Here is a 27,481-nt window from a genome sequence, read left to right as displayed (position 1 = left end):
AAGAGTGACGGACCATTTAATGATCTTCAGAAGTAAGTTAAACAACCATTTATTTTACAGTTTAAAATGTCCTCATGGAGGAACAGCAAAGTACACTCAAAATGAAGATTGATCAAAAGACAGTTTTCATATTAATCACTGTTTTAAGTTTGTTTTTTGTATTTTCTTCTCGTTTGTTTATCAAAAATTATAAGTGCCTTCAACATAACCATGAGAGTATTCAGCTTGCAGTCATAGAAATATTTACACCACAAAACTGACAAGCATGGTTTTACTTTCAACATCGGTTTCACACACCTCATCTCCTGTCTCTTTCAGACTGCTTTGTTTTGTTGCACAAAACAAAAATAAGGACCCTGAAGAAAGACAATTATAAAGGGGAAAAATACACAAGAGCACAGATTAAGGACATCAGTATTTACAGCTTGGCTCAAGGAGACAGTTGAGGGGAGAGATGGAGACAGATGATCAACACATCCATTAGCGGCATGATGTCAAGTTCAAGTCACATTCTTTGCCTCCATGATTTCACTTTACCCTTTAAGTTTAGAAAAAAAAAAAAAGCATGCTATAGCACATCTGTCTGGAGGTCATGACATAAATGACCTTAGGGTGCAGTCCTTAACATGTGAGCATGATTTCAGACAGCAGGGGGCAGTAGAGGACCACATCAGGGAGAAGGAAACCCGGAATACAAACACAAACGCAACCCTTACAATACAATGGTGTCTTCAAAATGAGGATTCCATTTCAAAATGTAAAAGCACTGTAGTAACAGAGTTGGGCTGATGAACAATAGCAAAACAAAAAAAGAATTAAGTCTGCCCTCTGAGGGGGGCAAATACAAAGTCACATATGAAAATAGGTTCTGATCAAAATGTTTAAGATACATTGCGTGTGTTGAGCGTTTGCAAAATACATTTTGGCACAGAATCAATTTAAAAAAATCTTTTTGTGGATTTTACTACTGGATCCTGTTCAGATCCTTCCCACCATCCCCCCCCCGTTTGCCCCTGCCCAAAGAAAGAAAGAAAGAAAGAAAACACTGAGATTTGATGATCTGTCTTGTAAAATAACTTGGTCTCTCCACATTGCTTCAGTCTTTAAATATTTATAATATTTACAGTTTCACAATTGTCCACAATACCCTTAGGCTTAAAGAAGATGCAAACAAAAATTAAATATTCTTTATATAGTCCCCTGTTGAGGCATTGAGTGTAAACTGTACAACTCTAAACGTCCCCTCATGAGTTCCTGGGGCAGGGAACACTTCGGGATGGAGAGTTGAGTCCGGAAATGACGTAGAAGTTGGCTGATGGTGGCAAAAGCAGTATGACTGATCAGACTGAAATGATTCTCGATCATTTTCCAGGCAATGATTTTCTTTTGTCTTGCAGAAGCATGGCTGATCACAAGAGAAAATTCCATGACGTATCATTTTATACTTAAATCTGTACAGAGTTCACAATTTTTCCTTAACATAGTGCAATGACTTCTCACATCATTTGTCTTTTTTTAAAAAACTCACAATCACTTTTATGAAGGTAAAAAATATCCCATAGGAAGGTCTCAATCCATAGCTTTATGGATGCTATGAATTAGAAAAGGCTATGCTCAACACCTCCAAAAATGGCAAAAATGAAATGAGAAATCAGAAATGGTCATCAAAAATCCCCGTTCGACCCTTCAGATCCTCTCTGTAAAGGTATAGTTTTTGGAATTCAGTATCATTGAGTGACTTAAGGACTTGGTGAAGTGTAGGAGAAAAAGGTGAGTACATGCTAAATTTGATTTTTTTTTAAGAGTCAAACTCATGAAAATATGAGGCAAATCCAGTTTACAAAACCGGACGAGTCCAAAAGGGCTGGTGTTGGTATTGTTCAGGAAAAAGAAAATGGAGGTAATTAAACAGAGGCAATGACAATCATGAGGTGAGGGGAAATGCTGGAGATGCTGTTGAGGAGGTCTGGGGCCAGGCGTGAAAGGTGGCTCTCCGAGAATTCACACGGTGGGAAAATCTGCACCACATAAGCTGGCTGTGAATCCAAAGATGAAGATAAGATGATGAGAGAGGGAACCGAATCTTCATGACATTTCATTATGAAACAAAGGTAAAATTCAAAAATAAACGTAGAACAGAAAAGGTTTCAGTAAACACAGACCTGATTAGAGCCAGGATTGGGCACATTGATGATGCCAGCTGCCTGTTTGGCCTGCAGGTAGGTGATGAAGCCACTTTTCAAGGCCTGGGTTTGACCAAGGACATCGTCCTGGTCTCGACCGCAGGGTAGAGCCAGTAGCAAACAGTAGTCATTCTCCACCTGTCATGAACGATAAGTCTCAATTATAACTGTTAACATAAAAACACATCCCTAGAACTAAGATAAATGCAGTATTTTTATAAACAGAGTGTTAACGGGGGTAATGGCTGAAATCCATCAATCTGCAATCAAGTCTCAATTTCAATAGTACCGTTAAATAAGTTATCTCTGAACCTGCCTTTCAGAGGTAGTCAAATCCAGAATACTCACAGTCATTCTGCGTGCCACACTGTCCAACTGGGAAGCCTCAAGCCTCATCCTCTGAACAATACGGAGAAGAGGACCTCCCTCTGGAGGCGGCAGGGAGCGCTGGGCCAGTATGTTGTTGCCAGAAACAAAGTGCAACTGGACAGCAGCCTGGTCGTTCTTCAGTGCCAACAGGCCTTGCCATACAATAGGATATTTCTGTACAGAAAAGCAGAAAATGGTTTTTAATCATATTTTCATCTTTGAAAATGTATTCATGTATATTGACATCGCTCGTCCATCTGCCTTCCTACCGTCAACAGCTGTACCATGTCAATGGAACGATGTCCTGAATGTTCCAATTTAGCATCAGACCGTGGCTGCAGTGAACTTGATGGAGGTGCTGTTGGCGGAGGTGTTTGCAGGAAGCCTGGAGGGCCTTTCTGTAGGGACAGATCTGGCTTGTGAGTAAGACCCATGGGGGACGTCATGGGAGACTGGTATGAGGGTGAGACTGTATCCCCTTGTATTCGAGAAATGTGTGAGAGATCCGTAGAGGTAGCATGGCGAAGATGGGAACTCTCTGGCTTCGAATCACTTCCCCCTCCAAGTGATTGAGACATTTTAGTCCTGTGACCCAGCTCAGGCTCTGATGGGACCTGATTAAGAAAATGTGTACCAGATTATGTTAGTTAAATTATGAATATGTTTTATAACTTGAAAATTGTGATGACATATGTGCTACATAATAAAATGCTGAATATTTGCAAAATGTCAATAATAAAAGCATATCAAGAGACCTGTGAAGATGTAATGCCTTGGTTAGCCACATTGTGTCCTGATGAAGGATGTCCTGGAAACTGGGATGGGAAGCCCCGCATGTCCCGGTATACTGGAAAGGAGCCTGCACCTCCTGGATGCATCAGCTGAACCCCATGAGAGTGAGGAGACACCAAGACAGGACTCGATGCATGGACTCCCCTGATTCTACTCTCATTGGCAGGTGGGTGTATCAGCTTTCCTTCTAGTGGTTTGAGAGATTCTTTTGTGGAAAGTTCAATACTCTTCCCCACTATAGGACTTTTTGAAGGCCCAGAGATGTTGCTTGACGACGTTGCTCCAGTCTCTGTGGTGCGTGACTGTCTTGCTTCTACAGCGGCCTGCTCTTCCAGTTGCTGGTGCATGAGGATGCGCTGGTGCATGTCTCTGTACTGGTCCATGCGTATGCTTGAGTGGAGCCCTCGGTGATCACTGTGAATCATCATTACATCAGATTGGAGCTGCGGCACTGAAGGTCTGCTGAGGACTTGGTTCAAGTGTCTGGGGTCTTCTTCACTTACACTGCTGCTGCCACCACCACCACCACCACCTGATACTGGCCCTTGGGGACTTGAATGGGACTGCAGTACCATATCTCGAATGACATTAGGCTGCGGTGTGTTTGAGCGCTGTGGAGGCCCTGGATGAGGAGAAGACAGGGAGTCACTTCGCCTCCCGTAGCTTATCCCGGACATTGGTGGAGTGTTCATCCTGGCTTCATGAGCCATTGACTGAGTGACACTGTGAGGTTGAATTATGACAGAGGACTGTTCTGAGTGCGGGTGATGCATACTAGAATGATATGTAGACATTGATGACATGCCATGACCTAGAACAACATTAGTTCCTCTTGGAGAACTGCTTGGAGGACAGGCTTTGACAAAGGGCAAAGGGGAATGAACAGATGTTCGTGGGGACTGGGGTTCTTGCTTTAGGTGCAGAGTTGATCGATCAGTTGGGATACCAGGACTGGGGCTCATGCGGGTTCCTGAAAGTGATGGGTGGTGTGGACTCATGACTGGGCTGAGGTTAGACTGTTGAACAGCTTTGCCAATATCCATCTTTTTTGGTAGAGGTTCTGTCCCCAGTCCTCTCTTGCCATGCTGCTGCTGTATCACAGCTTGGTTGTACATAAGGACTTGAGGAGAACTAATTGGCTGTTGGAACATCTTAACCACACCACCCTGGGATGCTGTGTGATACGGAGCTTCAGATTTGTCACACCCAAGGGTCTCCTGCTTAGTACTGGAAATGACAGGTTGAGAGTTATAAGACTGGCCTGTCAAGAGAACGCCTGTGTGGCCATAAACTGTTGGAGTTGGGGCTACTTTTGGGGTAGGCGACTGGGATGGTGTGATGAGTGGGTCTTGCTTTATTGAAGATTTGGACACAGATTGCTGAAACTCTATATCACCAGCACTGGCTTGAGGAATTTGACTGATTTTGGCTCTCATCCTGTGAGGTCCTTCAGTTTTCTGACCCGAATAACTCAGAACTACAACACCCTCTGATGTATTGACCCTTAGGCCAGGACTGGAGCCTGTACTATAAGAAGTGGTCTCAACAACAGAGCGCCCTCTAGTCCCATCTTCTACTATATCCATGCCATGGTAACGATTATTCTCATTAGAGTTTGATCTAAATTTTTGCTTGGGAATAGACAGGCCAATGTTTCGGTTGCTTAATGAAATTCGTGGAGTTTCCTCTGTATCGTAAGGCATTGGAATTCGACTTATTACTGAGGTAGCAGGAGAAATAACTGTATGCTTCTCTCCACAATTTTGTTGTGACTCTGTCAGTGGAAAGGGTTTGTGGTGTATAGGCTGGGGGGGTAAAGGTGGTCTCTCTTCAGGATGCAACTGTCTTGAACCCACTGTATCAGAGGGATTTTCATTCTCTGACATCCGTGAGGGATCTGACAGTACAGATGTCACCATAGTGGTAGGTATGGAATTGCTGTTTGATGCAGACACATATTTAGGTTCCATTAGGATTTTTCTTAGGGTACTGGAACTGGGGTCAATATCTGAGGCCTTGGTATCAGGAGGCATTGGGGGATTTGTTGAAGGGGTTCCAAGTGCAGTTGATGCTGGTGCAGAAGGAGTTACAACTGTGACATGACATGACGGAGCAACATAGATTCTACTTTCTTCAGTTCTAGGAGGCCAGTCTGGGGAAAGTGGCATTTTGGCTGGCCGTAGAAGGGGTACACTGAACTGGGATACAGGCTGTTGGCGGACAGGAGCAGGGGCAAGAGTAGGGGTAGATGGTTCTGCTGCTTGGGGATGCTTTTTACAACTGGAGTTGCTTGTGCCTGAATGAAAAGCAGATTCTTTGGGTACAGGCTGTTCAACTTCAGGCTGTTCTGCCTCTTTGGGCGTGTCTACAGTTATAGCACTTGTGACGTCACGCCTACAAGTTGCAAGAGCAGTGACCACAGAGGCTGCTGCAGTTGCCCCAGCTGTAACAGTAACTGCTTTTGAATTAATGGTTTCTGGGTCTTCTGGGATCGACTCTGGTAACTTGACTGGAGAGGGCTCTGGTTGTGAAACCTCTTCAGCAGTATCCCCTTTCTTGGCAGCTGCACCTTTACGACTTCTCGACTTCTTCTGGGCTTTGGCTCTAACTTTACCCATTTTCTTGGGTGTTTCAAGAAGAGGGGTGTCCTCAGCTGCCTTAGTCTCTGCTATTACCCCCTTTGGGCTGGGTGTCAGATGACCATCATCTGAGTCCGCTGCAAGAATATTGTTGATAACCATGTGAGTTTCAGGCTCCATAATCTCATTGGAGGAGGGTGATATCACAGATTCAGGGGTAGGAATAAGAGCTGTGTAAGTAGGTGGAGCTGTGAAACCATCTGCATCTGCACATAATTCTTCAGCTGTAATGGAATCAATCGCAGCTGCAAGCTCAGTTTCACTTGCGGGATTAGCTCGCTTCTCCTCCTCAACCTCAACTTCTGGTTCTGCTATGACAGGAGGCAATATGGTAGGTTGCCCTGAAGGTGGTTCCTTATACGGTCGAGGAGGTTGCTCAACTGTAAGTTTAGCAATATTTTCAACTGCTTGTTCTAGTTCCATCTGGCGTGCTAAGAGAGCAGCTGGATCAGCAGGCAGTTCAGGTTCTGATAAGGTGTCTTCCGTTTCCTGTGCACCAGGTTCTTTTGATTCTCTTGGAAAGCCTTCAATCTTTGTTTCCTCATTCTCTTGTACAACTGTCTTGGTTTTTGCAATAGTTGGAGCTTCAAATGACTCAGGCTCATCATCCTCTGAACGAAGTAAACCTTTCACGTCATCCACGCTTACACGGATCTCAAGATTTTTTAAGCTGTGTGATTTATCGTCAGTGACCTGTTTGGTATTTCTTTTCAGCCTTGGTGTTTTCACTTTAACAATCTTTTCAGGCTGTTGTCTCCTCTCAGAGCAGCTGGTGTCTATGTTCTCAATACTCACATCAGTAGATTTCTTTACGCCAGAATCTTTTAAGTCCTTTTCCTTTCTGTGCACTGGTGAGCTTACAATTTCCGCCTTTTCTGATAACTTTCCAAACAGTTCGGAGTCAGTTTTAGGCTTAATCTCTGACTCATCATGACTTGCCAGATCAGCTTGTTCAGTTAGTACTGTAACGCTCCCAGACTGTTTGTCTATTCTACCTCCTTTCTTGTTAACCGGGGCAGATGAGTTCAGTTGTGGTTGATGCGTCTTTTGGGTTCGGGGTGAACGCCATCCCTCAGAGGCTTTCCCAACCTCTGCAGTAGTTGAGGTCTCTTTGACCTCTGTGTCCTCCTCTATCATTTTTTGCTGATCCCCTTTAACTGGTGATACATCCTCACCTCGTTTGACACCCCTTTTAGGTGGGCGTCCTCGCCTTGCATTAGTAGATGGAATTTGAACATCTTGTTGTATTGGTTCTTTATCAGCACCTCGTTTGCGCATGGAGCGTGATGACTCAACCACCTCTTTGCCAGCTTGGTCGTCTTCATGTAGCGTGGCATAAACTGACCTCACATTCCTGCGGCGCGTTCTCCCATGGATCAAACTTGACTCAAGGTTATGCTCACACTCTGATGCATGAACTGGTGACTTAGATGTGGTTTTAGACTCAAGTGATGCTTTTGGTACTTCTGCTCGAGGAGATGAGGCCCTTTTGAGTTTCTCTCGATCAATCCGTTCACTCTTTCGCGTTGCAGGCTTCTCAGCGGCAACAATTTGGGAAGGTTGCGAAGTGCGTAATACTGACAGTGGTTTTGCCCTTTTACTCTTGGGCTGTCTGCGGTTTGGTAATGGTTTTATTTCAGCCTCTAGCTCTGGCATACACACCTCACTATCTGTCTCAGTTTTTTGAGATTCCTCAAAGTGTTTGGTTTCTTGATTTTCTATTTTGGGTTCTGTCTTAATAATTTCAGATTTTTCTTCAATCTTTGGATAGTCGGGGTAAGTGAATTCTGCAGTCTCTCTCTCAAAACCACTTAGGGAAGCACCAGGAGTGGGAGGCTTATCTTCCACAAGAGGATTATGTTCCACTATCAAACTTTCTCCAATTTTCACTTTGGGTTCAATTAACTCTCCTTTTGTTTCCATTTCATTTTCTGGCTCTGGAGGGACGAGTGGAGGGGTTATGGTTAGCTTAGGAGTAACTTGTTTTAAGTCTTCCACAGGAAGAGAATGAGATGGCGACACCTCAAGAACTGGCTCTACCTTTTCTTCTTTAACAAATGATACAGGCTGATCCGACGATGGACTTAAAAGTTCTTTCTTTTCTGGTGAAGACAGTTCTTTAGGGGAAGGATCATATGGTGAAACTGACAGGATTAATGGGGGACTGGTTGATTTGTCATCAACCTTCACAACTGGCTCAGGTTCCTTATCAGACAGCACATGATCACAATTCTGTACTTCATCTCTTTTAATCTCCACCACTATGGACTCATTCTCACTATCAGGTGGGGGATGGTCCTTGTCCTTTTGTTGTTGAAGCTCCAAAAATCGGCTATGGAAAAGCACTATGGGCTCTTGTGGTATGTCACCTAATCCAGATTCAGGCTGTGCCTCAGTAGCTCCTGGCTTAGCAAAAGGCCTACCAACTCCAGTTTCAAAATCTTGGTCTTTACGTTCAAGGTGCTTCAAACGTCGGGAATCCTGTTCAAAGATTGAGCTGTGCAAAAAGCGAGAGGCAAACAGGTCCTGACGCTCTTGGTCCTGCGGTTTAAGTTCCTCCTTTTTATCATGCAGCTTTTCGTCAGAGCCAGTACGAATCTTTTTCTTTTTCATATACCAAGAAGGAATAGGTCGAGGTGCGAGCTCTACCTTGTCCTTATCTGAACAAGTGTGGGAGGTTGGAAAGCGTGAAGGAAGAAAGGACCAATTATCTTCCCTGGAGGAATACAGTGTCTTGGCTCTTTCAAGGAGTGCTTTTGTGTCAGGAGTTATAGTTTTGTCTAATGCAAAAGAATAAAACTTATTCTTTTCCAAGGAGCCTGAAAGCTTTAGGTCAGTCATCCTCTCGTCACGCTCCCTGAGAATATAAGACAAGGAACTATTGGACTTGGGAGAGATGTGTTTGTTTTCTCCATCGTCATCTGAGTCAGACTGCACTTCTCCAGGTTCCAAATCCTGGCCAAGACGTTTGCGGATGTTTTCATGTTTTGCAATATCACCAGACAAAGTCATTTCCATTCTAAGTGAATCAGACTTCATCCGTCTTTCCCAACGCTGCATTAACTCCTCATCACAGCCAAGCAAATTTGTCTTAAGCTTTGGGAGCTCAGTGTCAGAAGACTGAAAATGGGCAGCTGTCAGGCCCAAACTGTTTTTCAATGACTCTGTGTGGGAAAATTTATCATCTGCTGTTGGAGAAGTCTTTCTTTCTTTGTTTACAACGGACACAGAAATCTGGGCAGTTTCATCTTCCTCGTTTGCAGAAAAGTGACCATGTCCTATTGAGGATGTTATACTATGATATATGTCCTCACTCAACTTTTGGGAACTTGCAAAGTTGCGCTCTCTTTTTGCAGTGACTATTTCAAAGTCAAAATTCTCTAATTTCTTTCGTTTACAGGAAGAGAAGTCGTCACTGGGCATATCCTGAATTGGTTTTCCAACAACATGCATGATATAATCCTTTTCAAAGTCACGAGTCTCATTACTTGGTGGGTTTTCAGACTTGACTAACTTATCAGGATCGCCAAGCTTGGGTCGGAGCCATCGACTCTGTTCGATTTGTCTTGTTATATTATTCTGGTCAATGTGCACAAAGTGTTCATCTCCATCATCTGAGTCTCTGCACTTCCCCCTCTCTTGATCATTTTCAGACAAAATCTGTTTCTGCTGTTCTTTTAATTCATCCAAATCAAGGCTACCATCATCTGACATCTTTGTGAGACTGGAGCTGTTTTCACTTTTTGAGCCTTCTAAATCCATTTTAAGGTAGGGAGAATCTAATTGATCTGTAGAATCTTCAGGCATCTCCCCCATCCGTGACTGTCGCTCCAGAGAAAGGCCTATGGAGTTGCTTTCACAGTCTCGTACATCTTTAGGACTGTTAACCAAAACCATCTTGGCACATTTATCCTTGTGGTGCTCCTTTTTATGCATCCCTTTGATCAGAAGGGTCTTATCCAACTCTGTCTCCTTAGCATTGTTCCATAGTTTATGAAGTCCCGGTCTAACAAGATCCTCCTCACTAGTTCTTTTCTGTCGATCAGTTTTCCCAGAGTCTTCAAAACGCCTTTTCCGTGCAGCTAAACGGTCAATATCCACAGCAATGCCACTGTCAAATCCCATTTCAGATTTTCCATGTTTTTTGGATTTGACTTTAGCATCCTTTTCAATAACCTCAATTAAACTGTGCATATTTTTGTCTCTGGGCACCTTTCCATGCTTAGAGAGGTCACTTTTTGATGATTCTGAGCGGAATGGAGGACTCCTCTGGTCAGCTGAAGGTGATGCCAATCTAGGACTGTCACACCCACCCCTCGGCATTTGTTTTTCTTGGACAGAATGACCAATCAATTTTCCTTCTTTTTCTTTAACACGTGTTAACTGCACAACACAAGGCAGAAGGTCTAACCTTCCTTTGCTTGAGCCATCCTTAGGAATTTTACTGTTTTTACTTCGAAGGACAGACTCAGGGCTAATATCTCTTTCAAGTTCAGGTTCCGTCTCACATTGTTGGAGAATAGGTGATGCGACTTTGAGCTTCTTAAGCCTCTGTTTCTCACTTTTGTCCTTGTCCCCTCGATCTTTCCGTCCAGCCCGCTTCTCCTTTTCAACTAAATTCCCTCTTTCAACTTCAAAGACTCGATCCTTCTCAAGTTTGTCTGTTTTATTATACCTTTCAGTGCGCGTCTTTTCAAGTTTTTCAAATCTGGGTGGGGAGATTGAACTGCAGCTACCACTTCTTTCAGAAGATCTGCAACAAATACGGCGATCTGAATCACTTGGTATCCTCTCAGAGAGTGAAGGAGATGCAGTAGGGCTTGCAGGGCGACGAGAGGCAATGTGAGATGGGCTTTGACTACGTTCAATTGTCCTCCTCCCATGATCACGTCCACGATCTGTTTCAAAGCGTTCCCTTTCTCTTTCACGTTCCCGTTGCAAATAGCTGTATTTGCGAATGTCCTGCTCGTAAGGGTCAGCTCTATATTCTCGATATTCCCGGGGATCTTCAAAGTACTGTGGATCATAGTAATCCCCCTGATATGGATCCCACTCAGTGTAGAACTCCCGACTTCTGGCAGGATATTTACGACGGGGATCTTCAGTATATGTTCCTGGTGTCCGTACATTTTCATAATATTGTCTCTCTGCTTGAAACTCATATTGAGTTCGCCGATCATCCCTGCCAAGATATAAATCAGAAAAAGCAAGCTATAATTTCATCATACTTTGGCATCAACAATGTTAGGTTTAATATTAGACAGCACTGAGGTGAAATTATTATTCCTTCAGCAAACTACACAAACCTTCTTTCAGAGAGAATGTCATAAAAATCTCTGATATCCTGACCAGATGCCTGCATTGAACGATAGAAAGCCATCTGACTTTCCTGATTGGCAAAGTCCACCTAAGGAAAACATACATTTTTAGTCTGTCGCATATTGACAACACACAACATTACAGAGCAAAATTTCAGAGCAAAGCTTTATTTCACTTACCTTGATTTTACTGCCCCCTATCTTCCACCCCTTCGTGTCTTTGACAGCAGCTTGTGCATACTCAATGTTGTTATACAGGATAAGGGCCATTCCTTTCATTCTGTCGAACACAACCTGCGGAAGACAGAGGAAAATAGAGTCCCAAGGTGCCAGAACGTAAACAATGGGCAACTATGAGGGGGGATATAAACAGACTTACCTTGACAACATGTCCATAGCGGCAGAAATGACGAGTAAGAAACTGCTCAGTTGTGTTTGATGCTAATCCATCCAACCAAACACATGTTGTAGGCATACTCTTTCCAAAGCCCAGCTGAAAAATGAAGGACAAAATGTAAGATTATTTTATTTAGATTGTGCAAATTGTGCTCATAAATAATACTGAGTGATTGTGAACGACGAGAATGTGGTAAAGGCGTGGAGGCAAAATTTTAAATTTAAATTAACATGATAAATCTCACCTTTAATCTATTGTTACCAAGGTACTCGCCATCCATCTTCTTTATGGCCTTACAGACACTGGCAATGTCGCAATATTGTAGAAAGGCATACTGTGGGGCCCCATTCACCTTCTTAATGTCAATATCCTTTGTGGATAATGAAAACAGAAATATGCTGTAAGTAATCATGGTAATCTGAAACTGTGCAGCGTGGTAACCACTGCATACAGCCTCATGTTCAACCATTTCACAACATTAACCTACCACAATTTCTCCAAAGCGTTGAAAGATATTAAGCAGGTCATGGTAGGTGGTGGTCTTCTCGAGGTTTCCAATAAATAATGTTCGTGTGGCCTTTGGATGAAACTCATCTATCCTCTCGTCCAAGGGTCGAAACTCGTTCTCACTTTCTGTCTCTGAAAAATAAGAGCTCATTGGCACCTTCTGTGTTCTGTAAATAATTCTGTTTTGCAGCTAAAGATCAGAACTTACCCGGGCCATTCCAAGCTGTGACATCAATCTGCATGCCAAAAAAAAGCTTCCCCTTTGATGCCCCAAGTGCTTTCTCTTGGTCTTCTTGCTGACGAAAAAAGACAAGCCCATAGCGCTCCTCCGAAGCTCCATGGATTTGTACAGATGTGACCTTTCCATGTTTCTTAAACTCATGGAACAAACCATCCTTCAGGCTCGTGTCTGCAGTAAACAGATCAAATGTTTTATCAAGTATGTATACTGAAATTAATAAAATGTGTCCATTTTTGAGGGACACATAGAAATACAATGCATCAGCATTTCTGGGCAAAAAAAGCTCTTTGTGCTCACACCTTAAGAGCACCTTATAACTAACCTGTAGAGCGCACAGGAAGATTTTGGACCTTGATGCCAAAGCTTTTACGTGGTTCATCCTTGTCAAGGGAGGATAAAGGAAGTGCTGAGGGTGCAGGAACGGCAGCAGACTGCACTGAACGTGCCGGGGAGTCATCACTGGAACTACTGCTAGAATCACTGTAGCAAAAGAGTAACATCGACTTAAGATGCTGTTCCAAGCCTCAGTTTTATCTCTACCATTATGATAAAAAAGGTGGTTATTTTGTGTTACAGTAACCCGCTGTTTCCTATGCAGACCAAGTAAGACTGAGGAATCTACTTATTCGCATTTTTACGTCATTTTTACCTTGATTTATCACTTTTGCTGTGGTACACTAAGTGCTACATGCTCTGCATCTGAGAAATCATTCATAGATTGTTAATACGCGCTAAACATTGTATTTGAATGCAGAGTTGAGAACAACAGACAAAAAGTGTATGTGCATGTGTGTGTGTGTGTGTGTGTGTGTGTGGTATAGTGATTTGCATAAACACTTATTAGCACTGTGAATGTGTCTTTCTCCCGCAATGTCTCTCAGATGAAGAGGAGAAAAATACTCTCTTTCTCCCCACTTTATATTTATAATGGTGCATCTGGTTATCAGCATGAAAATATGGATTTGCATGTCAGTGGCATATTCATTGGTGCCTCATGCACCTTTTTTCTCAAACCATTCCCATGCCTGTCTCAGCTATCTAGGCCCTCTGCTGTTTGTTTCCTTCTCACTTTCTCCTCCTGTGCTCAGACACTCCCGGAAGTGCTGCTGACGGAGCCTGGCCTGTGGGAGTGGGCAGGCAGCCAGCACTGGCCAGAAATTTCCAGTTCCAACTGGATCTCACGGAGGGGGGGAGCCATTACCCATACACAGAGGTAGGCAGTGAGAAAAATACACCAGCCGTCTCCTGAAATTCCCCCTATAGCACTACCTCTTCAAACCACATGTGTCGCTACATGTCGTTCAGACCTGCGGACTCTGCTGCGTCCAAAGGTGATGCAGTTAACCAAAAAATAAACAACTGGAGAAAGGTGAGGAAAATGTCTGGAGTGGAGTAAATCCCATGGGCAGACATGCTGACATTTTTTAGACTGGAGACCTCATTTGGTTATCCTAACCTTTTCTTACTTATGCATTCTGTGTACAATTACTACTCAACAACAGCCCAGATCGACTAATAAGAAGCAATGCATTTACAAGATCTTGGATGCAAATATCATATTTTGCACAAAACAGTTAAACTAGCATGTCAATTTCAAAACAGAGCTGAGACTCGATGCAGAGACTGAAATTTGCTTGGAGCACTATAATTAAAACACACTCACAGGATGCCATGAAACATCTTAATTATAGTACATATATCCAATGCAATTCTGGTATCAGTTGTGGTTGCTGTATGCAAATTTATTATAGCAACAAAACGCAGGCTTAGGGTGTGTCTGTGATCATACAAGCGACCTATAACTGAATGGGTCTTAATTTATTCATAAAACCCTTTTATCATATTTATAATAGTACCTCAGAGATTTCATTTCTTGGACAGGAAACGAAGCACTCTATCTTGTCAAAAATATTTTAAAAAGATGGTGATAATGTTGTTTTGTAAGCTACGTATCCATGGTGATCTGTAGGTCACTAGGCTGATCAGCAGACTTATATATACATATATAAGGAAACCAGTAACAACCTCAGACACCAACCTGATGAAGGCAAGATAGCGGGAAATAGCTTAATCCAAAGTATGAACAGCGGTAATAAATCTATTGAGATCGAAATCGCACCAAAGTGTGTCATTGCAGCAGCTACATGCAAAAAAGGTCATATTCCAGCCTCTGACACATACCAGCAATCAACTACTGAGCCAACAACCTTGTAAAAACAGATTTGTCATTTTAAAAATGTATCATACAAATATGGGCAAAGTAGAAATTTGCGCACTTAACACTGTTTCAGAGGTTTACACATTCACAACTAGTGTTATGTTACTGAATTAGAAATGATACTGCAACTGAAATCTTAGAAGGTGGTGCCCTTGCCCGTATATGGATTGCTTTAAATCCTCAAGATTTATTTAGGGGAATATCAGTGAAAGGGTCACATGGGAACACATGTTGTGTCTTCACAATAATTTTTCTAACATGCAGGTGTTGTTTGTAACACCATTTTGACTGCACACCACAAACAGTTGCCCACGTCAACCTGCATCTCAGTTTTGCTATATATCCCCACAAAGTATCAAAAGTATGTTCCATGATGAGTTTTGATCATCCCTGAATAAAAAATGATACAGTATCTGCTGAATAAACAAGCAAATAACCCGACAGTAGGAGATATGATATCTTGAAACAGTTCACTTTATAAACCACAAGTGAGGGATGTTGAGCAACAAGGTGTTCTTACTACAGTGCCCATGAACCAGTGACAGGAATTAAATGTAAATACAAGTCTTAGCTTGTTGGCAAAACTGGTTGCTGAAGTCAATACAGCCGTACAGCTGATGTAAATATATGTCGGAGGAATTATACTATGTTTAAGAAGACAGTATAGGAACATAAAGTGAAATTCCTCTTCATTTCCCTTGATAGAAATTGATTTGAATCCAGATATCCACATTTGGCAAATGCTAACGCGTTCATTCAGCCACACAGAGCTGGTCTAGAAAATCTGAAGCCAAGTCAAAATCATCTCAGACATTTAAAAAAAAGAATATCTCATGGAATAGTGAATAATACTGGATTTATACAGCTCAAGTTTTCTGTAAAACATTGTGTTTTGTATTAAATCTACAGCATTTAAACATTCCCAGGGAGTGTATCATCTTAAGCCAGACATAAGGACCACTGTGACCTGGTAAGCAGCGAAAAATGACAGATCGATGGCATTCTTAATCTTCTGAATTGGTTCCATAAACTTAAACATACTGTTTAATTTTGTGAAATGACTTTTAGCTTTCAGTGTGCAGATTTCTTTCTTAAATTCTTATATCCTGTGCTCTGTCCACTACCTGTTTTAGGACTAGGATGCACAAAGGTAAACAACAGCCATGCACTAGGGTAGAAATCTTGACAGCCAGATCAGCTTCACTCACCTGCCACTCGTGCTGCTGCTGGTACTGCTGACCGAGTCTGAACTGGAGGAGCGGCTGCGAGAGCCTGACCCACTGTGGGAGCGAGGAGGACGGGTCGCCTGACTCGCCAGTCTCTGAGGAGAGGGGTTTCGCGAATGTGTCGAGTGCGGAGACCGGCTACGACTGTGGCGGTACGACCGCTCCCCGCGCCGCCCCCTGTCCTCCCGGTAAAGGTCCCTGTGAACCACGCTGGCCAAAGTAAAGGGTTCCCTGGCACGAGACTCATAGCGAGGCTCTGGCGTCTCAAAGCGACAAGGGCTCCTGCTATGGGAGCGGTAGAAACCGACCCCGCTGGATGTAGATCCTCCACTTCCACCCGACGTGGCCCCTGCTGATCCACCAGTTCCCGTGCTGCCAGCAACAGCACTAACGATAGTTCCAACAACTCCCGATGACACCGCTGTACCACTTCCACTGGAAGTACCAGACCCGCTCCCAGCTGTGCTCAGAGTCCTCTCTCTTGCATCACGGTAATAGTCTGTTTCATAGTGCCGCTGGCGTTCGAAACTGCTACCAGGACGCTCGTGATGTCCGTAGGCACTGTGATCGTACGCCCGATCCCGACTTTCAGTCGTCCTAACAAACAGGAAGAGAGAACAACATCACATTACAGTTATATTTAAGACATTTAAGAAAGCTGTTAGCATCAGACAGTGGACAAACAAAATTATCAGGTGTCTCTGGTGGGTTTTCCTTAATTAGACACATGGGAAGACGGGGCAGTAAAGTGTTTTGAGAAGGGTGGCTTCCATACATCTAACCAGAGAATTATTTTCCAGCCTACAGAACAAACTAGAAGGGGATTTAAATGATTAACTGGTTGAGACAAGCGAACATCTGGTCCAACATCTTTTATCAACCTAACAGTTTATGACTCTGAGATTAAATTTATCCGATCCTTCGGCCACCATACCAATCTTTTATTTGTGCAACCAAGATGCTGTTAGGTAACGGTCTATCACACAGAAGCTTGAAGCCTATTTTGTCTAAACCTGCTTTTCTTTGAATGCAGATGAGTTTTCATTGAGTAGTTTCCCAGTCCAAGCATCAAAGAGCTACACAACTGGTATACCCTACTTTAAAATGAAACACACTATATTTAAGATATAATTAACGTGGGTTATTTAGAAGAGATAGTGGGCACAAGGCATGCATTCAGTGTTCAACAAAACAAAAATCTGCAGCTTCTTTCAAAGTTTAACTGCAGGATACGACAGATTTGCACAAGCATTTACATGAGAGATTCATGCCTTTATGGATTGTTAAGTCATTTTCGTCTTGTAACATCTAGCAAATGTAACAAAGACCACTTTTTGAGGCGTTTTATCATTTATGTGAGAGGCTTTGTTGAAGGTTTTTAGAGGTGACTTATGACAAGCCTTTTGTTTATAATGTTACACAACTTGACACCACTTGTTCTCCTGAAAGCTCTTCAAAGCATCTTTTATGAAGATGCGCATTAGAAACTGCAAATAAGAACATTCTGTTCAGACCTGAACATCCTCTTACTGAATAAAGCAATCAGAATTTAATTTGGTAATACGACTGCTGTGTCATTACAGCAGTCATATTACCCAACTCCCTGTAATGAGCAGGACAGGACAGCAATTACCACTGTTTGAATTCAGATCAAATTATAATCAGCAAATTAGCCATGATGTTCCAACACAGGGCAGAATATGCTTTAATATAACTACAGTTACAAACTCTCATTAACGGATTCTTTTCATGTTTCATTCTTTGTCCACTTCAAACACAGGGACAGAAAAATATTGAGATTCAAGCCAAAGCCAGATTTTAATGGCAAACGAACCTCCAGTACTAATATGAAGTTACCGCAAAAGCACATAGTATCTTTGTGCCTGTGTGACAATGCAAAACATTGTATACATACATACATATAAAATAAGATGCAACACGCTCAACTGAAATTAGATCTTGAAGACTGGGGACTGGGTGCTGGATCCCTAATGTACTTAATGACAAAAAAGGAAGACGAGGACAGCACACACATTTGCAATATTAAAAAATAAAACTGGACTGTTGTCTTAGTCTTTCTTTTTTTATTGTGTGTGTGTGTATGCATGTATTTATGTATACGCGTGTGTGTACATGAACTGTTTGAAAAAGTTACTTAAAATATTATATTCCTGACATCATGTTTTTACTATGTGACTTGTATCTAAGACTAGAAAGATTTATTAATATCAACATGCCTCTGTGATCATAGAAACCAAAGTTTTGCAGATGAAAATCCTACAGGTAATGAAGCATTCAAATCGGAAATTAATTTGTTCATTAAAACCAACTGATGTGCATGGCATCTGTTTGGACCAGTGTTCTACTGCCCGGATCATCTAACTGCAGCATCTTATTGTTTGACTCTAGACAGGGTCAAAGGTCCCTGGTCGCTGATATCCTCACTGGCTGCTGCTCTTATCTCCAATATTTCCTGTCTGCTTCCAGCTATCCAATGAAGGCAAGGACGGCTGAAAGAACTGTCTCAAAGAAAGAAAGCGTCACAAACATTGAACCTAAGTTTCAACAAAATGATGATGATGCTCTGCCTCATTTCAGGGTGAAATTCAGATTATAATATCAAGTATGAGGAAAAAAAATAGTCTAACCAATTCCCTCGATAGAATTTCCAAATTTCCCATGCTGATAATTAAGTGAGGCATCCAAATCTTTTGGATCTTTGATTGATTTGGGCCATCAGAGATGTTTTGATTACATCTATGTAAAGATGTTTCTGTCCAAATTTGGCTTGCATGCTGCTTAACTCTCGACGCCAACAAAGAACTCTAAGTACAAATCAAAGACACTTTCAACATGGAGAAACTTCAGAAACTGTTCATCTCATTAAAGAGGCGTCAGCAGCCTTTGGTTAGTATTTTCCCCAATGACAGCAAAAACGAGGGCACAATGCTTTGTTCTTTGAATCTCAGGCAAATGTTTGTGATTAGCTCCTTCATCGATATATTGCACATTTTATGGTCTTCTGTTTGTAATGTTTTTAGTTTTATGATTGTTTTTGTGCTTCACAGTTTAGTGCCTCCACTAGAATTGTTCCAGTTCTTCTGGGTAATGCCACAAACACAGTTCAATCTTTTTCAATGCATTTCCAATATATAGTCTTAGGGTCATTGAAAGCAAACATCTGAGGAGCCAGATACCGTATGCTATTTTCCACGGCTAAAAATAGTTCCTGAAATGAGCTGCCTGCATCTCAGTCTGAGCTTTAGAAACCATGAAACGTGGGTTACAAGAGGTGCTAACAGGAGGCTGCAGCCATTTCTCTGAAGATATATGACACAAGCATCTTCCTGTGCACCACTGATGCCCTGTGATGTCCTGAAAGGCATTTTGGTAAATGAGCCATAAGATGAGCTTCTTAAAAATGTTCAACCTGACCTTTACACCTGACAAAAAATGTGTCACGCATATTCACACTCACATTTTACGGCCATACCTGAGAGGACTTTGATTGACTGCTTTCATCCCCTAAGTTTACCCTCTGTAACAAATAATAAAACCTTTCCCCAGCCAAAAATTGTCATTTTAGAGTTATTTAGATACTCTGTGATGTGGCCAATCTGGAAATATTCACCAGTAGAAAAAACCTGACATAAATGTTTATGCTAGACTTACAGACACCAACATTGTTTTAAGTCATAAATGGAAATCAATCATTAAGTCTTTCCACCGAAGGCTTTTATTCCACAGGGCACGAGAACAAAAGGCTGCATGGATGCACAAAGTCTCCTGGATGTTGAGGATTAATTGGTTTAGGACACTCGCACTGCGTCTGTATTTCACCGCACTACAGATAAAGTACAGCGGGTCAGAGGCCAATTCTGTTTCAGCTTATTTGATTTAATCATCTGTGTGCTTGATTCATGAATAACATCTATGGCACAGCGATGTCTGCTGTGAAAGTGATGGATTACCTTGACCCCCAGATGCTCTCAAAAATGCTAATTCGGTGGCGCAGGCTCACTGCTCAATAGACAGCCTTCAATTTCACTTCAATTTCACTTTACACAAAACAGGTTCTACATTATTCATGGAGCTTAAAAATAATTCAGTTAGAATTTTTTGGGGCTGAATTTCCATTGGTGTTTGATTATTAGTCTGCTCTGGTGCATGCTAAACACATCAACTGTTTGGGGATTATGTGAACAGCATAATTATGAGGATGCATTCCAGCAGCACGCTCAAAAGGCATCTTATGTGGTGGTTCAGTCATGCGGGAGAAATACGTGGATATCAATCTAATTTGAAATTTCCAGGTCTGTAAATTTTGGAAATTTACAGTGAGTAGTTTACTGCTAAACATCCCTGAGCTATTCAAGACAACAGTTAACTGTGCAGCTCTGGAACATCCTTTTGTCCTTAGGGGCTAAAGTACAATACATGGACCATAAATCATTATATCATGATATTGATATATATTGAGATATAGTGCATTTTTAGGAAGCTCAATTGAAAAACCATTTCTAAATAAAATAATTGGAATCTCTGTTTTTGCTTAATCCGGTGAATTAAATACCTGACGGTTCAAAGCAATCCATCAAACTGAAGCAACGATCCTATAAACCCAATACCGCCATGAATCAGTCCTGCTCATTGATTTAAACCCCTGCCTGCAACAGTCTAATACAGCCAGAAAGAGCCGCAAAGATTTATCAATTAGCTGTCAATTATTAATCAGCAGCTATTTTGATCATTAATGAATAGGTTTGTGTAATTTTTTTATGAAAAAGAATTCTGATTATTCTGTTTCCAGTTTCTTAAAAGTAAGCATTTTCTGGTTTCTTCACTCCTCTGTGAGAGTACACTGAATATCTTTGGGTTGTGGACAAAACAAGATATTTCAGGACGTCCACTTGGGCCTCTGTGAACAACAATTGACATTTTTCACCATTTTCTGACATTTTATAGACCAAACAACTTATTCATTAATGTAGAAAATAATAGACAGATGAACTGGCCATGAAAATAATCTTTAGTTGCAGCCCTACAGAAAGAAATTAAAAAGCCATAGACACCACAGTATAAATGGGAGAGAAAAATCTGTCAGTCTGCAAATTTCACAGCAATTATTATTTTATTGGCCAACCCTACATGGAGACCTTTAAATCCACTTCGGATGAATGTAATCTCTTTACCTGCATATTTCCCGTGAACGACTATGGTCAACTCTCTCATAGAAATAAAATGCTACAGAAATAATCTGAAATGACTTATATTTCTCAGGAGTTGAAGCTTAAGTATCAAATTTTGAGTCTGCACCCCGTGACGAGTTATAAAGTATTCATATCCCACTCCTGTCCCATAAAAGGAAGCTGAGGACCTTTCAAAACTGCAAGGCAGGAACAAAAGACACAAGGGCTAAAGGCTGGAACTAATGGTTATTTCATTATTGATGACTACGAAGATTATTTTTTTAATTAATCGATCAATCATTTAGTCTACCTCTGCTGCCACTTTCTTCCAGAGACAAAGGTGACATTTTAAATGTTGTTTGGTTCAACTAACAGCCATTTAAAAATGATCTACAAGAAAATCCAGCAAATGTTTGGTATTTTTGTTTGATTCAAAACTTAAATCACTCATCAAATCCTTTAACAATAAGAGATAATGACATAAAAATTTTAAACTATGACCTGGACCAAGCTTGAATTAAAAGCAAGATGTTTATTTAATAATTTCATTCTATCTCTGTTTTTCAGATATTAGGAAATACGGACACTAAATTCATATATTTATATATTTTCATCTTTGAAATGTTATAATTTTACACTTTCCATTTTTAGAATGCTTATATTTTACTCCTATTGTTTATGATTATTATTGCTTTTCACTGCACATACTGCAAAAAGACAAGTCTTTGAATCTTAATACGATTCCACATCCCAACCTCGTGTTACATTAAGACCATGTCGCACATTAAAGGGACATTTGTTTACTTTGATCACTCGTCATGAATAACAGCTGCAAAATGGATTTATTCATTATAAGGAGATGGGGGGGGGGGGGGCAGCTGAAAGAGGGGTGAGGTGAGGGGAAGAGAAAGGAAAACAATTCAAGGTAAGGTATAGATTTCTGCATATAGACACACAGGCAGTAATAACAATCTATTTACCAGCTACTTCGGTTAGTGGGGAAAATGGAGAGAGACAGGGGTTCAAACTAGGGGGTTAGAGAGGATAGCTAAAATACACAGGGCAGGACATACCAACCTTTTGAGAGAGTGGTAACTTGACCTATAATTCCAAATACAATCTAGGGAGACAGAACTTTGTGAGCAGAAAAAATGGGCAAAAATGTTGAGTGGAGAGGGGAAAAAACTGAAGCAAACTAGAAAATGTAATCCTCATCTTCAGGGCAGGGGACCATGTGCACTTGATGAGCTGGAGTGTCCATTTTGATTAGACAGATAAAAACAAACATGACCTTGTAAGGATCCACATTCGGATGTTTTGTATGCTGGAAAATGTCAATTTGTGTCCATATATCCATCCACAACACCTGGGAGGGGAAAACGGAGAAAAAAAACAGTTGCACCTGAGTCCAGTAAAATAAAAACATGATATCCAGGAGTTCATCTTCAGTAAAGCAGTGCGCCACTGACTCCTCAACAGCAATGATGGAAGAGATGGGAAAATTAAGTCTTGCATCTTCATTTGTGAAGTCCTGCACAATCCACTTTGGTCAAACTGCGCTCAGCAGTGAAGCAGTCGAATTCCTTTGGCAGACGGACCAAATCTGGCCATGACAGATTAAGAATAAAGAGCATGTCTCTTAACCATAATCCAGATTCTTGCACGTAGTAGCACTGTATTCATTCCCAGGGTGGAGACGAGTTTTGAAGCTCGTGGATGTTCATGTCTGTTGTCTTCCTCCTTTATGAGCAGAGGAGCCTGCACGCAGTCCAAACCGGAGCTGAGTCAATGAAAAACACAGTTCATGGGTGCAATTCAGTTCTGATTCTGTACGTGACTGTATCCAAGGTTTAGTTATAGTTCCACACTCAGGAAAGGAGCAGGTAATCCACAGACATGAGGTTATCTCCAACAGCAACTTTCCAGTCTGAATTTCCAGCATTCTTCTGAGAATTGTACGATCCAAACATAGTCCGTGTCGGTCCTCATTAAATCTGTGAGTCTCACTTGTTGAAAAGCAAAAATAATCTCCACAAAAATAAGGTGGGAAAAAAAGTCATTTGCTCACTTGTTTTTGTTGTCTCTACTGAGGTGCATCACCAGTAGAGGTCTCCCAGCACTCAAATTGTAATGCCCTGATTTTAGATATAATCCCAAATAAAACAACAAAAAAAAAACCAAAAGAACCAAGAAAGCAACCCATACCTTTAGCATGATAGCATATCCTTAAGGTGTCTGGCCAGTGTTAATCCAACAGAGGGGAATAAATATCCTGTGTCGGTTATCCACATGACTCCAGCCCGCGAGAGAAGTGAACACCTCCATGAGGTGTGCACGATAATTGAAAACCAAATTAGACTAATCCAAACAATGGTGTCTTATACATATAATGTGTGCTCTTGGATGTTTTGTTACATGAGGAAAAAAGGGTGACATTAATCCACCGAGCAGGGCACGTAACTCCAGATTAGGGGAATCCCAGGGATGGCCGCTGGACCACTCTCTCTCTCTCTCCCTTTCTCCCTCTTTCTCTCTCTCTTTCTCTCTCTCTCTCTAGCAATCTCCAATAATCCTGGGAAATTTTACGATATCCAATCTTTGCCCCACATTTTCCACCAGAGATACATCCACCTCACAGAGATCTTTTGGGTCACAAAGATAATCCCCTACAGCCGTTTAAACTGACTACTCATGTAAGTAATCGATTAACTTGTGCCCTCACTTATGGAATATCTCGGTATATGAAGCCAGGAGCGCTCGTCATGCTCCGAGGACTTTAGAGAGGATCCCTATAAGATTGACACCCCTCCCCAAACCAGTATAATGAATAGGTGGTGGGAAGATGCTTGGAGGTAAAGTGAGAAACTATGGTTTCCCCTGCCTTCAAAGAAACTTTGTCCACTTACCCGTCTAGTCTGCGTTCATAGCGTCCATCTCTGCTGTGGAGCGACGTGGGGGGCCCATACACGGCCCCCCCTGCCGCCCTTGTGAACCCTGATACATCCCGGCCACGAGAGCCTAAGGACAGACTATCGTCCAGCCCTCTCGCGGCACTCGGAATCGTGCCTGGTTCATTGTAATCAGTGCGCAGGTCTCTGTCCCCCATCTTGTTGATAGCATTGTGAGCCTTCTGAGCACTCTTAATGTCCACAAAATCCACAAACGCTGCGACTCCACCTTCTGAACCCCGCTTGGGCAGGACCTTGACACTCTCCACACGTCCATATCTAAAAGAGACAACAACAGAAAAACAAGGTCATCACTTGCACCTAAACTGCACTTATGTTGCATGAGTGTTTACGCATTTCAGTTTAAACTGAAAATAATGTCATTTCCCCAAAAGATGACACCTTTTTTCTGACTGCAGTGAGTGCTGAATGTCAATGTGTGTGTGTGTGTGTGTGTGTGTGTGTGTGTGAGACAGAGGAGGGATGGGAGGTAAGGTGGCTTTTCTACTCTTCTTTTCTGCTCTGTGGTACTTTCTTACAAGGCAACAGTAACCCAGCAACTGGTCGTGAAGCCTTGGCACACTACATGCTAATAAATGCATATATTTTCTAACATTAGCATGTTCAGGGGGAAGGCGCTCTCATGAGCTCACAGCTGCTGGAAAGCGTATGGATGAGGTTTGGACGGCACATGAAAAGACGTGGCATTTCCTGATGAGCTGTGTGTGGATTTATTTATTTATTTATTCTTTTAAGAAAATCAATAATGATTATATGACTCCTTCTGTTTCACCATAAGGAAAAAGCATTTTCGGTGCATTTTTATATACATTTCCGCATTTCCCCCACCTCAAAATATAAAAGAGTTTTTAACAGATGAGCATGAGGCCAAGTGTTCCATTGTTTCCTTGATAAGCCTGTAAATACCCTGTGAAGTGATGGCTGAATTGACTGATGGGAAGCCTATTACACTAAATTTACAAGCCTAGTCTGGGATTACAAAGCCTGCTATCATCCTTATGTACTGACTCCCCCCCCCCAAGAATCCTTCTTTCGGGAGTGTATTTCCACTGTCCGACAGAGACAGTAGGGTGCCCATAAATTTATTGGCATGCCAGTTCCCAACATTGAACAGCCTCCGACGCCATTTTAGAAAAGCTGTTCACACTGCTTACTCATTCTGCCGTCCCCCATCTTCAATGACTTCTATCACACATTGGGCTGTCATGCACCTGCATACTCCGGCTACCTCTGGGTGAACGCTGGAGCTGAGGCAGCATGCTGAAAAGGGCTCGCCGACACACTTTCCCCTCAACTATTGCAATAACATGCAGCCAGATCACCATCCCCCAGACATAACGTTGCGCACATCATGAAACAGCCTAATGTAAATAAAACGGCGCACAGGTAGCCCATTATTGTGCCTTCTGCAGCAAGGCTGCACGGATCAGACACGAACCATATTTGTAGTTCACTCACTGCATCCGTCTGACGCAAATAACAAAACCAGAGTGTGGAGCGCGAAATGAATATGATCAGTTTATGTGTTTTAGAGAGTCGTATGTTGGGGGCACGCTGTGAGACAAACGTGCCTTTCGGTCACAGCTGCGTTAAGGACATGTATGATTTATGTTGGTAATTGATCAGCTTTCGTCCGATATGGCGACGCCTACACAGTAAAGCTGCTCATATAGGTAGACTGTGATGTTTTTCAGCAGGCTGCTCTCCTACACATATGCACGGAGAGGCGGGCTGCTATTTCCTTGACAGCCGAGAAGAGAGAGGCGAGAGCGCGCAGGCAAACGTGAGAGCCACACAGAAATTCATATTTACATTTTTTTTCCTCCGTCCAAGGAAGCCAACAAAGAGCCAAAAGCCCATAAATGGTGCACGGGTTTGCTCTGCTCCAATATCCCAAACAAACCTCCCCCAAAAAGCACAGATGGAGCTCAATTTGAATATCGTAATTAAAATATCGATATGATTTCCCTTAAATCGGATCACGCTGCAGGCTGTGCAAGTCAGCAGCTGGGGAGGGGGGGCGGCAGCAGCAGCAGCGCGGTGGTAATGCAGCAAAGACGATCATTTCTGTGTTCATACGCGCACAAAGTAAACACAAGTACGCGAGCACAACGTTACAGTGTTGCACATCAGAGTACACGGCAGCCTGTTCAGTCACAGTCAGTGTGCAACAACGTTGCCGCATGGATGGCGGCGTGATGTCGCGTCACCTTTTAGGTTTCTCTGACTCGTGTTAGACTTGGGGGGAAAAAATCCGGTTCTTGCAACAGCGACAGCGCACTCTGATAGACAGGTACACAGTATGCTAATGAACCATACTCCGAGCACAGGTTTAGCTGGAAGCAGTGACCTGATAAACTCACGGAGTCAAGTGAAACATCGGGTCCCTGATTTGCTCAGGCACCACAAAACACACGGCACCAGACTTCACAGGCTGATGTCTGCCAGAGATGCAGACTGGGAAATGCATAGCTCTTACAATGCTAGCAGCTCGCCAGGTTGGCTGAAGTTTGTTTACACTGGCGCTACGCTGTTAGCGTCCACGCTACTGAAAAATGTGTTTTCTTTACGGTGGCCAGGTGGAGAGGTAGGCTCCTTAAGAGTCAAACGATTACCTGGTGGGAATGCACTGCCACACAACATGGAAGGACAAGTAAAGTTATCACCTCGCCTGCAAGTTAGTAACCGTGTCAAAATGGCAAAACCATATGTCCGCTAGCTGGGTGGTGGAAGCGTGCTAGCAGTTTTCTTTCTTATCTCAGCTGAAATGCAGCGCAGTGTTGTTGCTTACGGGGAGCTGACAGCACAGTTGCCAAATGGGACTTTGCTACTGGGGAACCTCCTGCTTCATCCCGACTTCACTAAAATGTGACACAACAGAGAGATGCTGGCCGCGCAGCACTTCGTCGTAACGCCACAAACACACAAACATACATACACACACACACATCGCTCATCAGCGTTTCTACTCACCGCTTGAAGTGCTCAATGATTTTCTCTTCTCGTACATTTTCGGGTAAATTTCCCACCCATAAATGTCTGGTTTCCCGGACCATACTGTGTGCTCCTGCTCCCCTATCATACAGATGAGTTTGCTATGTCAGTTTCTTCCCGTGCAAAATGGAAAAGGTTTGCAAAATAAACGCCGGACAAGAAAGACAAAAAACAAAAACCCTCGGCGCAAATCATTGACTGTTCGTTGTGTGACCTAATGTAAACCATTAGGTTGGATCCCCGCACGCTGTTTGATACTCTTCACTGTTAAAGCGCGATCTTGTAGCTCATGAACGCGCACCGGACTGTTCCCGTGACTAGGCGCGTCCCTGACACCATGCGACCTTTGGGTGTCGAAAGAAAGCATGTAGCTTCCTAAAAAGATGCAGCAACTTCGCTTGTAATGAGAGGCACACCGCGCAGGCGTGGCTTTGTGTGT

The 27,481-nt window shown here is 42.5% G+C and overlaps 1 protein-coding gene across 2 annotated transcripts; it reads right to left on the bottom strand.

Annotated features, from left to right (window-relative positions):
* spen (spen family transcriptional repressor) lies at window positions 1-27,481 on the bottom strand. Of its 2 annotated transcripts, none has more exons than XM_076742106.1 (15): window positions 27,022-27,481; window positions 23,986-24,306; window positions 15,873-16,487; window positions 12,769-12,926; window positions 12,414-12,614; window positions 12,186-12,337; window positions 11,943-12,068; window positions 11,681-11,794; window positions 11,482-11,595; window positions 11,290-11,390; window positions 3,308-11,165; window positions 2,822-3,166; window positions 2,532-2,726; window positions 2,163-2,321; window positions 1-2,036 (listed from the first exon to the last, which is right to left on the bottom strand). In XM_076742106.1, exons 1-15 carry the CDS (start codon window positions 27,102-27,104, stop codon window positions 1,905-1,907), a joined length of 10,674 nt encoding a protein of 3,557 aa, XP_076598221.1. In that variant the 5' UTR covers window positions 27,105-27,481; the 3' UTR covers window positions 1-1,904. The 2 variants fall into 2 exon arrangements, with proteins under 2 accessions (XP_076598221.1, XP_076598222.1); XM_076742107.1 differs by having other exon boundaries at window positions 22,157-24,306; window positions 27,022-27,331.

Source organism: Chaetodon auriga, chromosome 10 (genome assembly GCF_051107435.1).
Source record: "Chaetodon auriga isolate fChaAug3 chromosome 10, fChaAug3.hap1, whole genome shotgun sequence".
NCBI lineage: Eukaryota > Metazoa > Chordata > Actinopteri > Chaetodontiformes > Chaetodontidae > Chaetodon > Chaetodon auriga.
Note: the sequence above shows the minus strand (reverse complement) of the source record. Positions and strands in the feature narration are given on the sequence as shown.

Bases quoted from the DNA above. Each gene is read 5' to 3' on its own strand.
- spen (XM_076742106.1), bottom strand. From the start codon at position 27,104: ATGGTCCGGGAAACCAGACATTTATGGGTGGGAAATTTACCCGAAAAT. The intron at 24,307-27,021 runs GTGAGTAGAAAC...TGTCTCTTTTAG, and splicing joins ATCATTGAGCACTTCAAGCG to ATATGGACGTGTGGAGAGTG. The intron at 12,069-12,185 runs GTAGGTTAATGT...TTATCCACAAAG, and splicing joins AACGCTTTGGAGAAATTGTG to GATATTGACATTAAGAAGGT.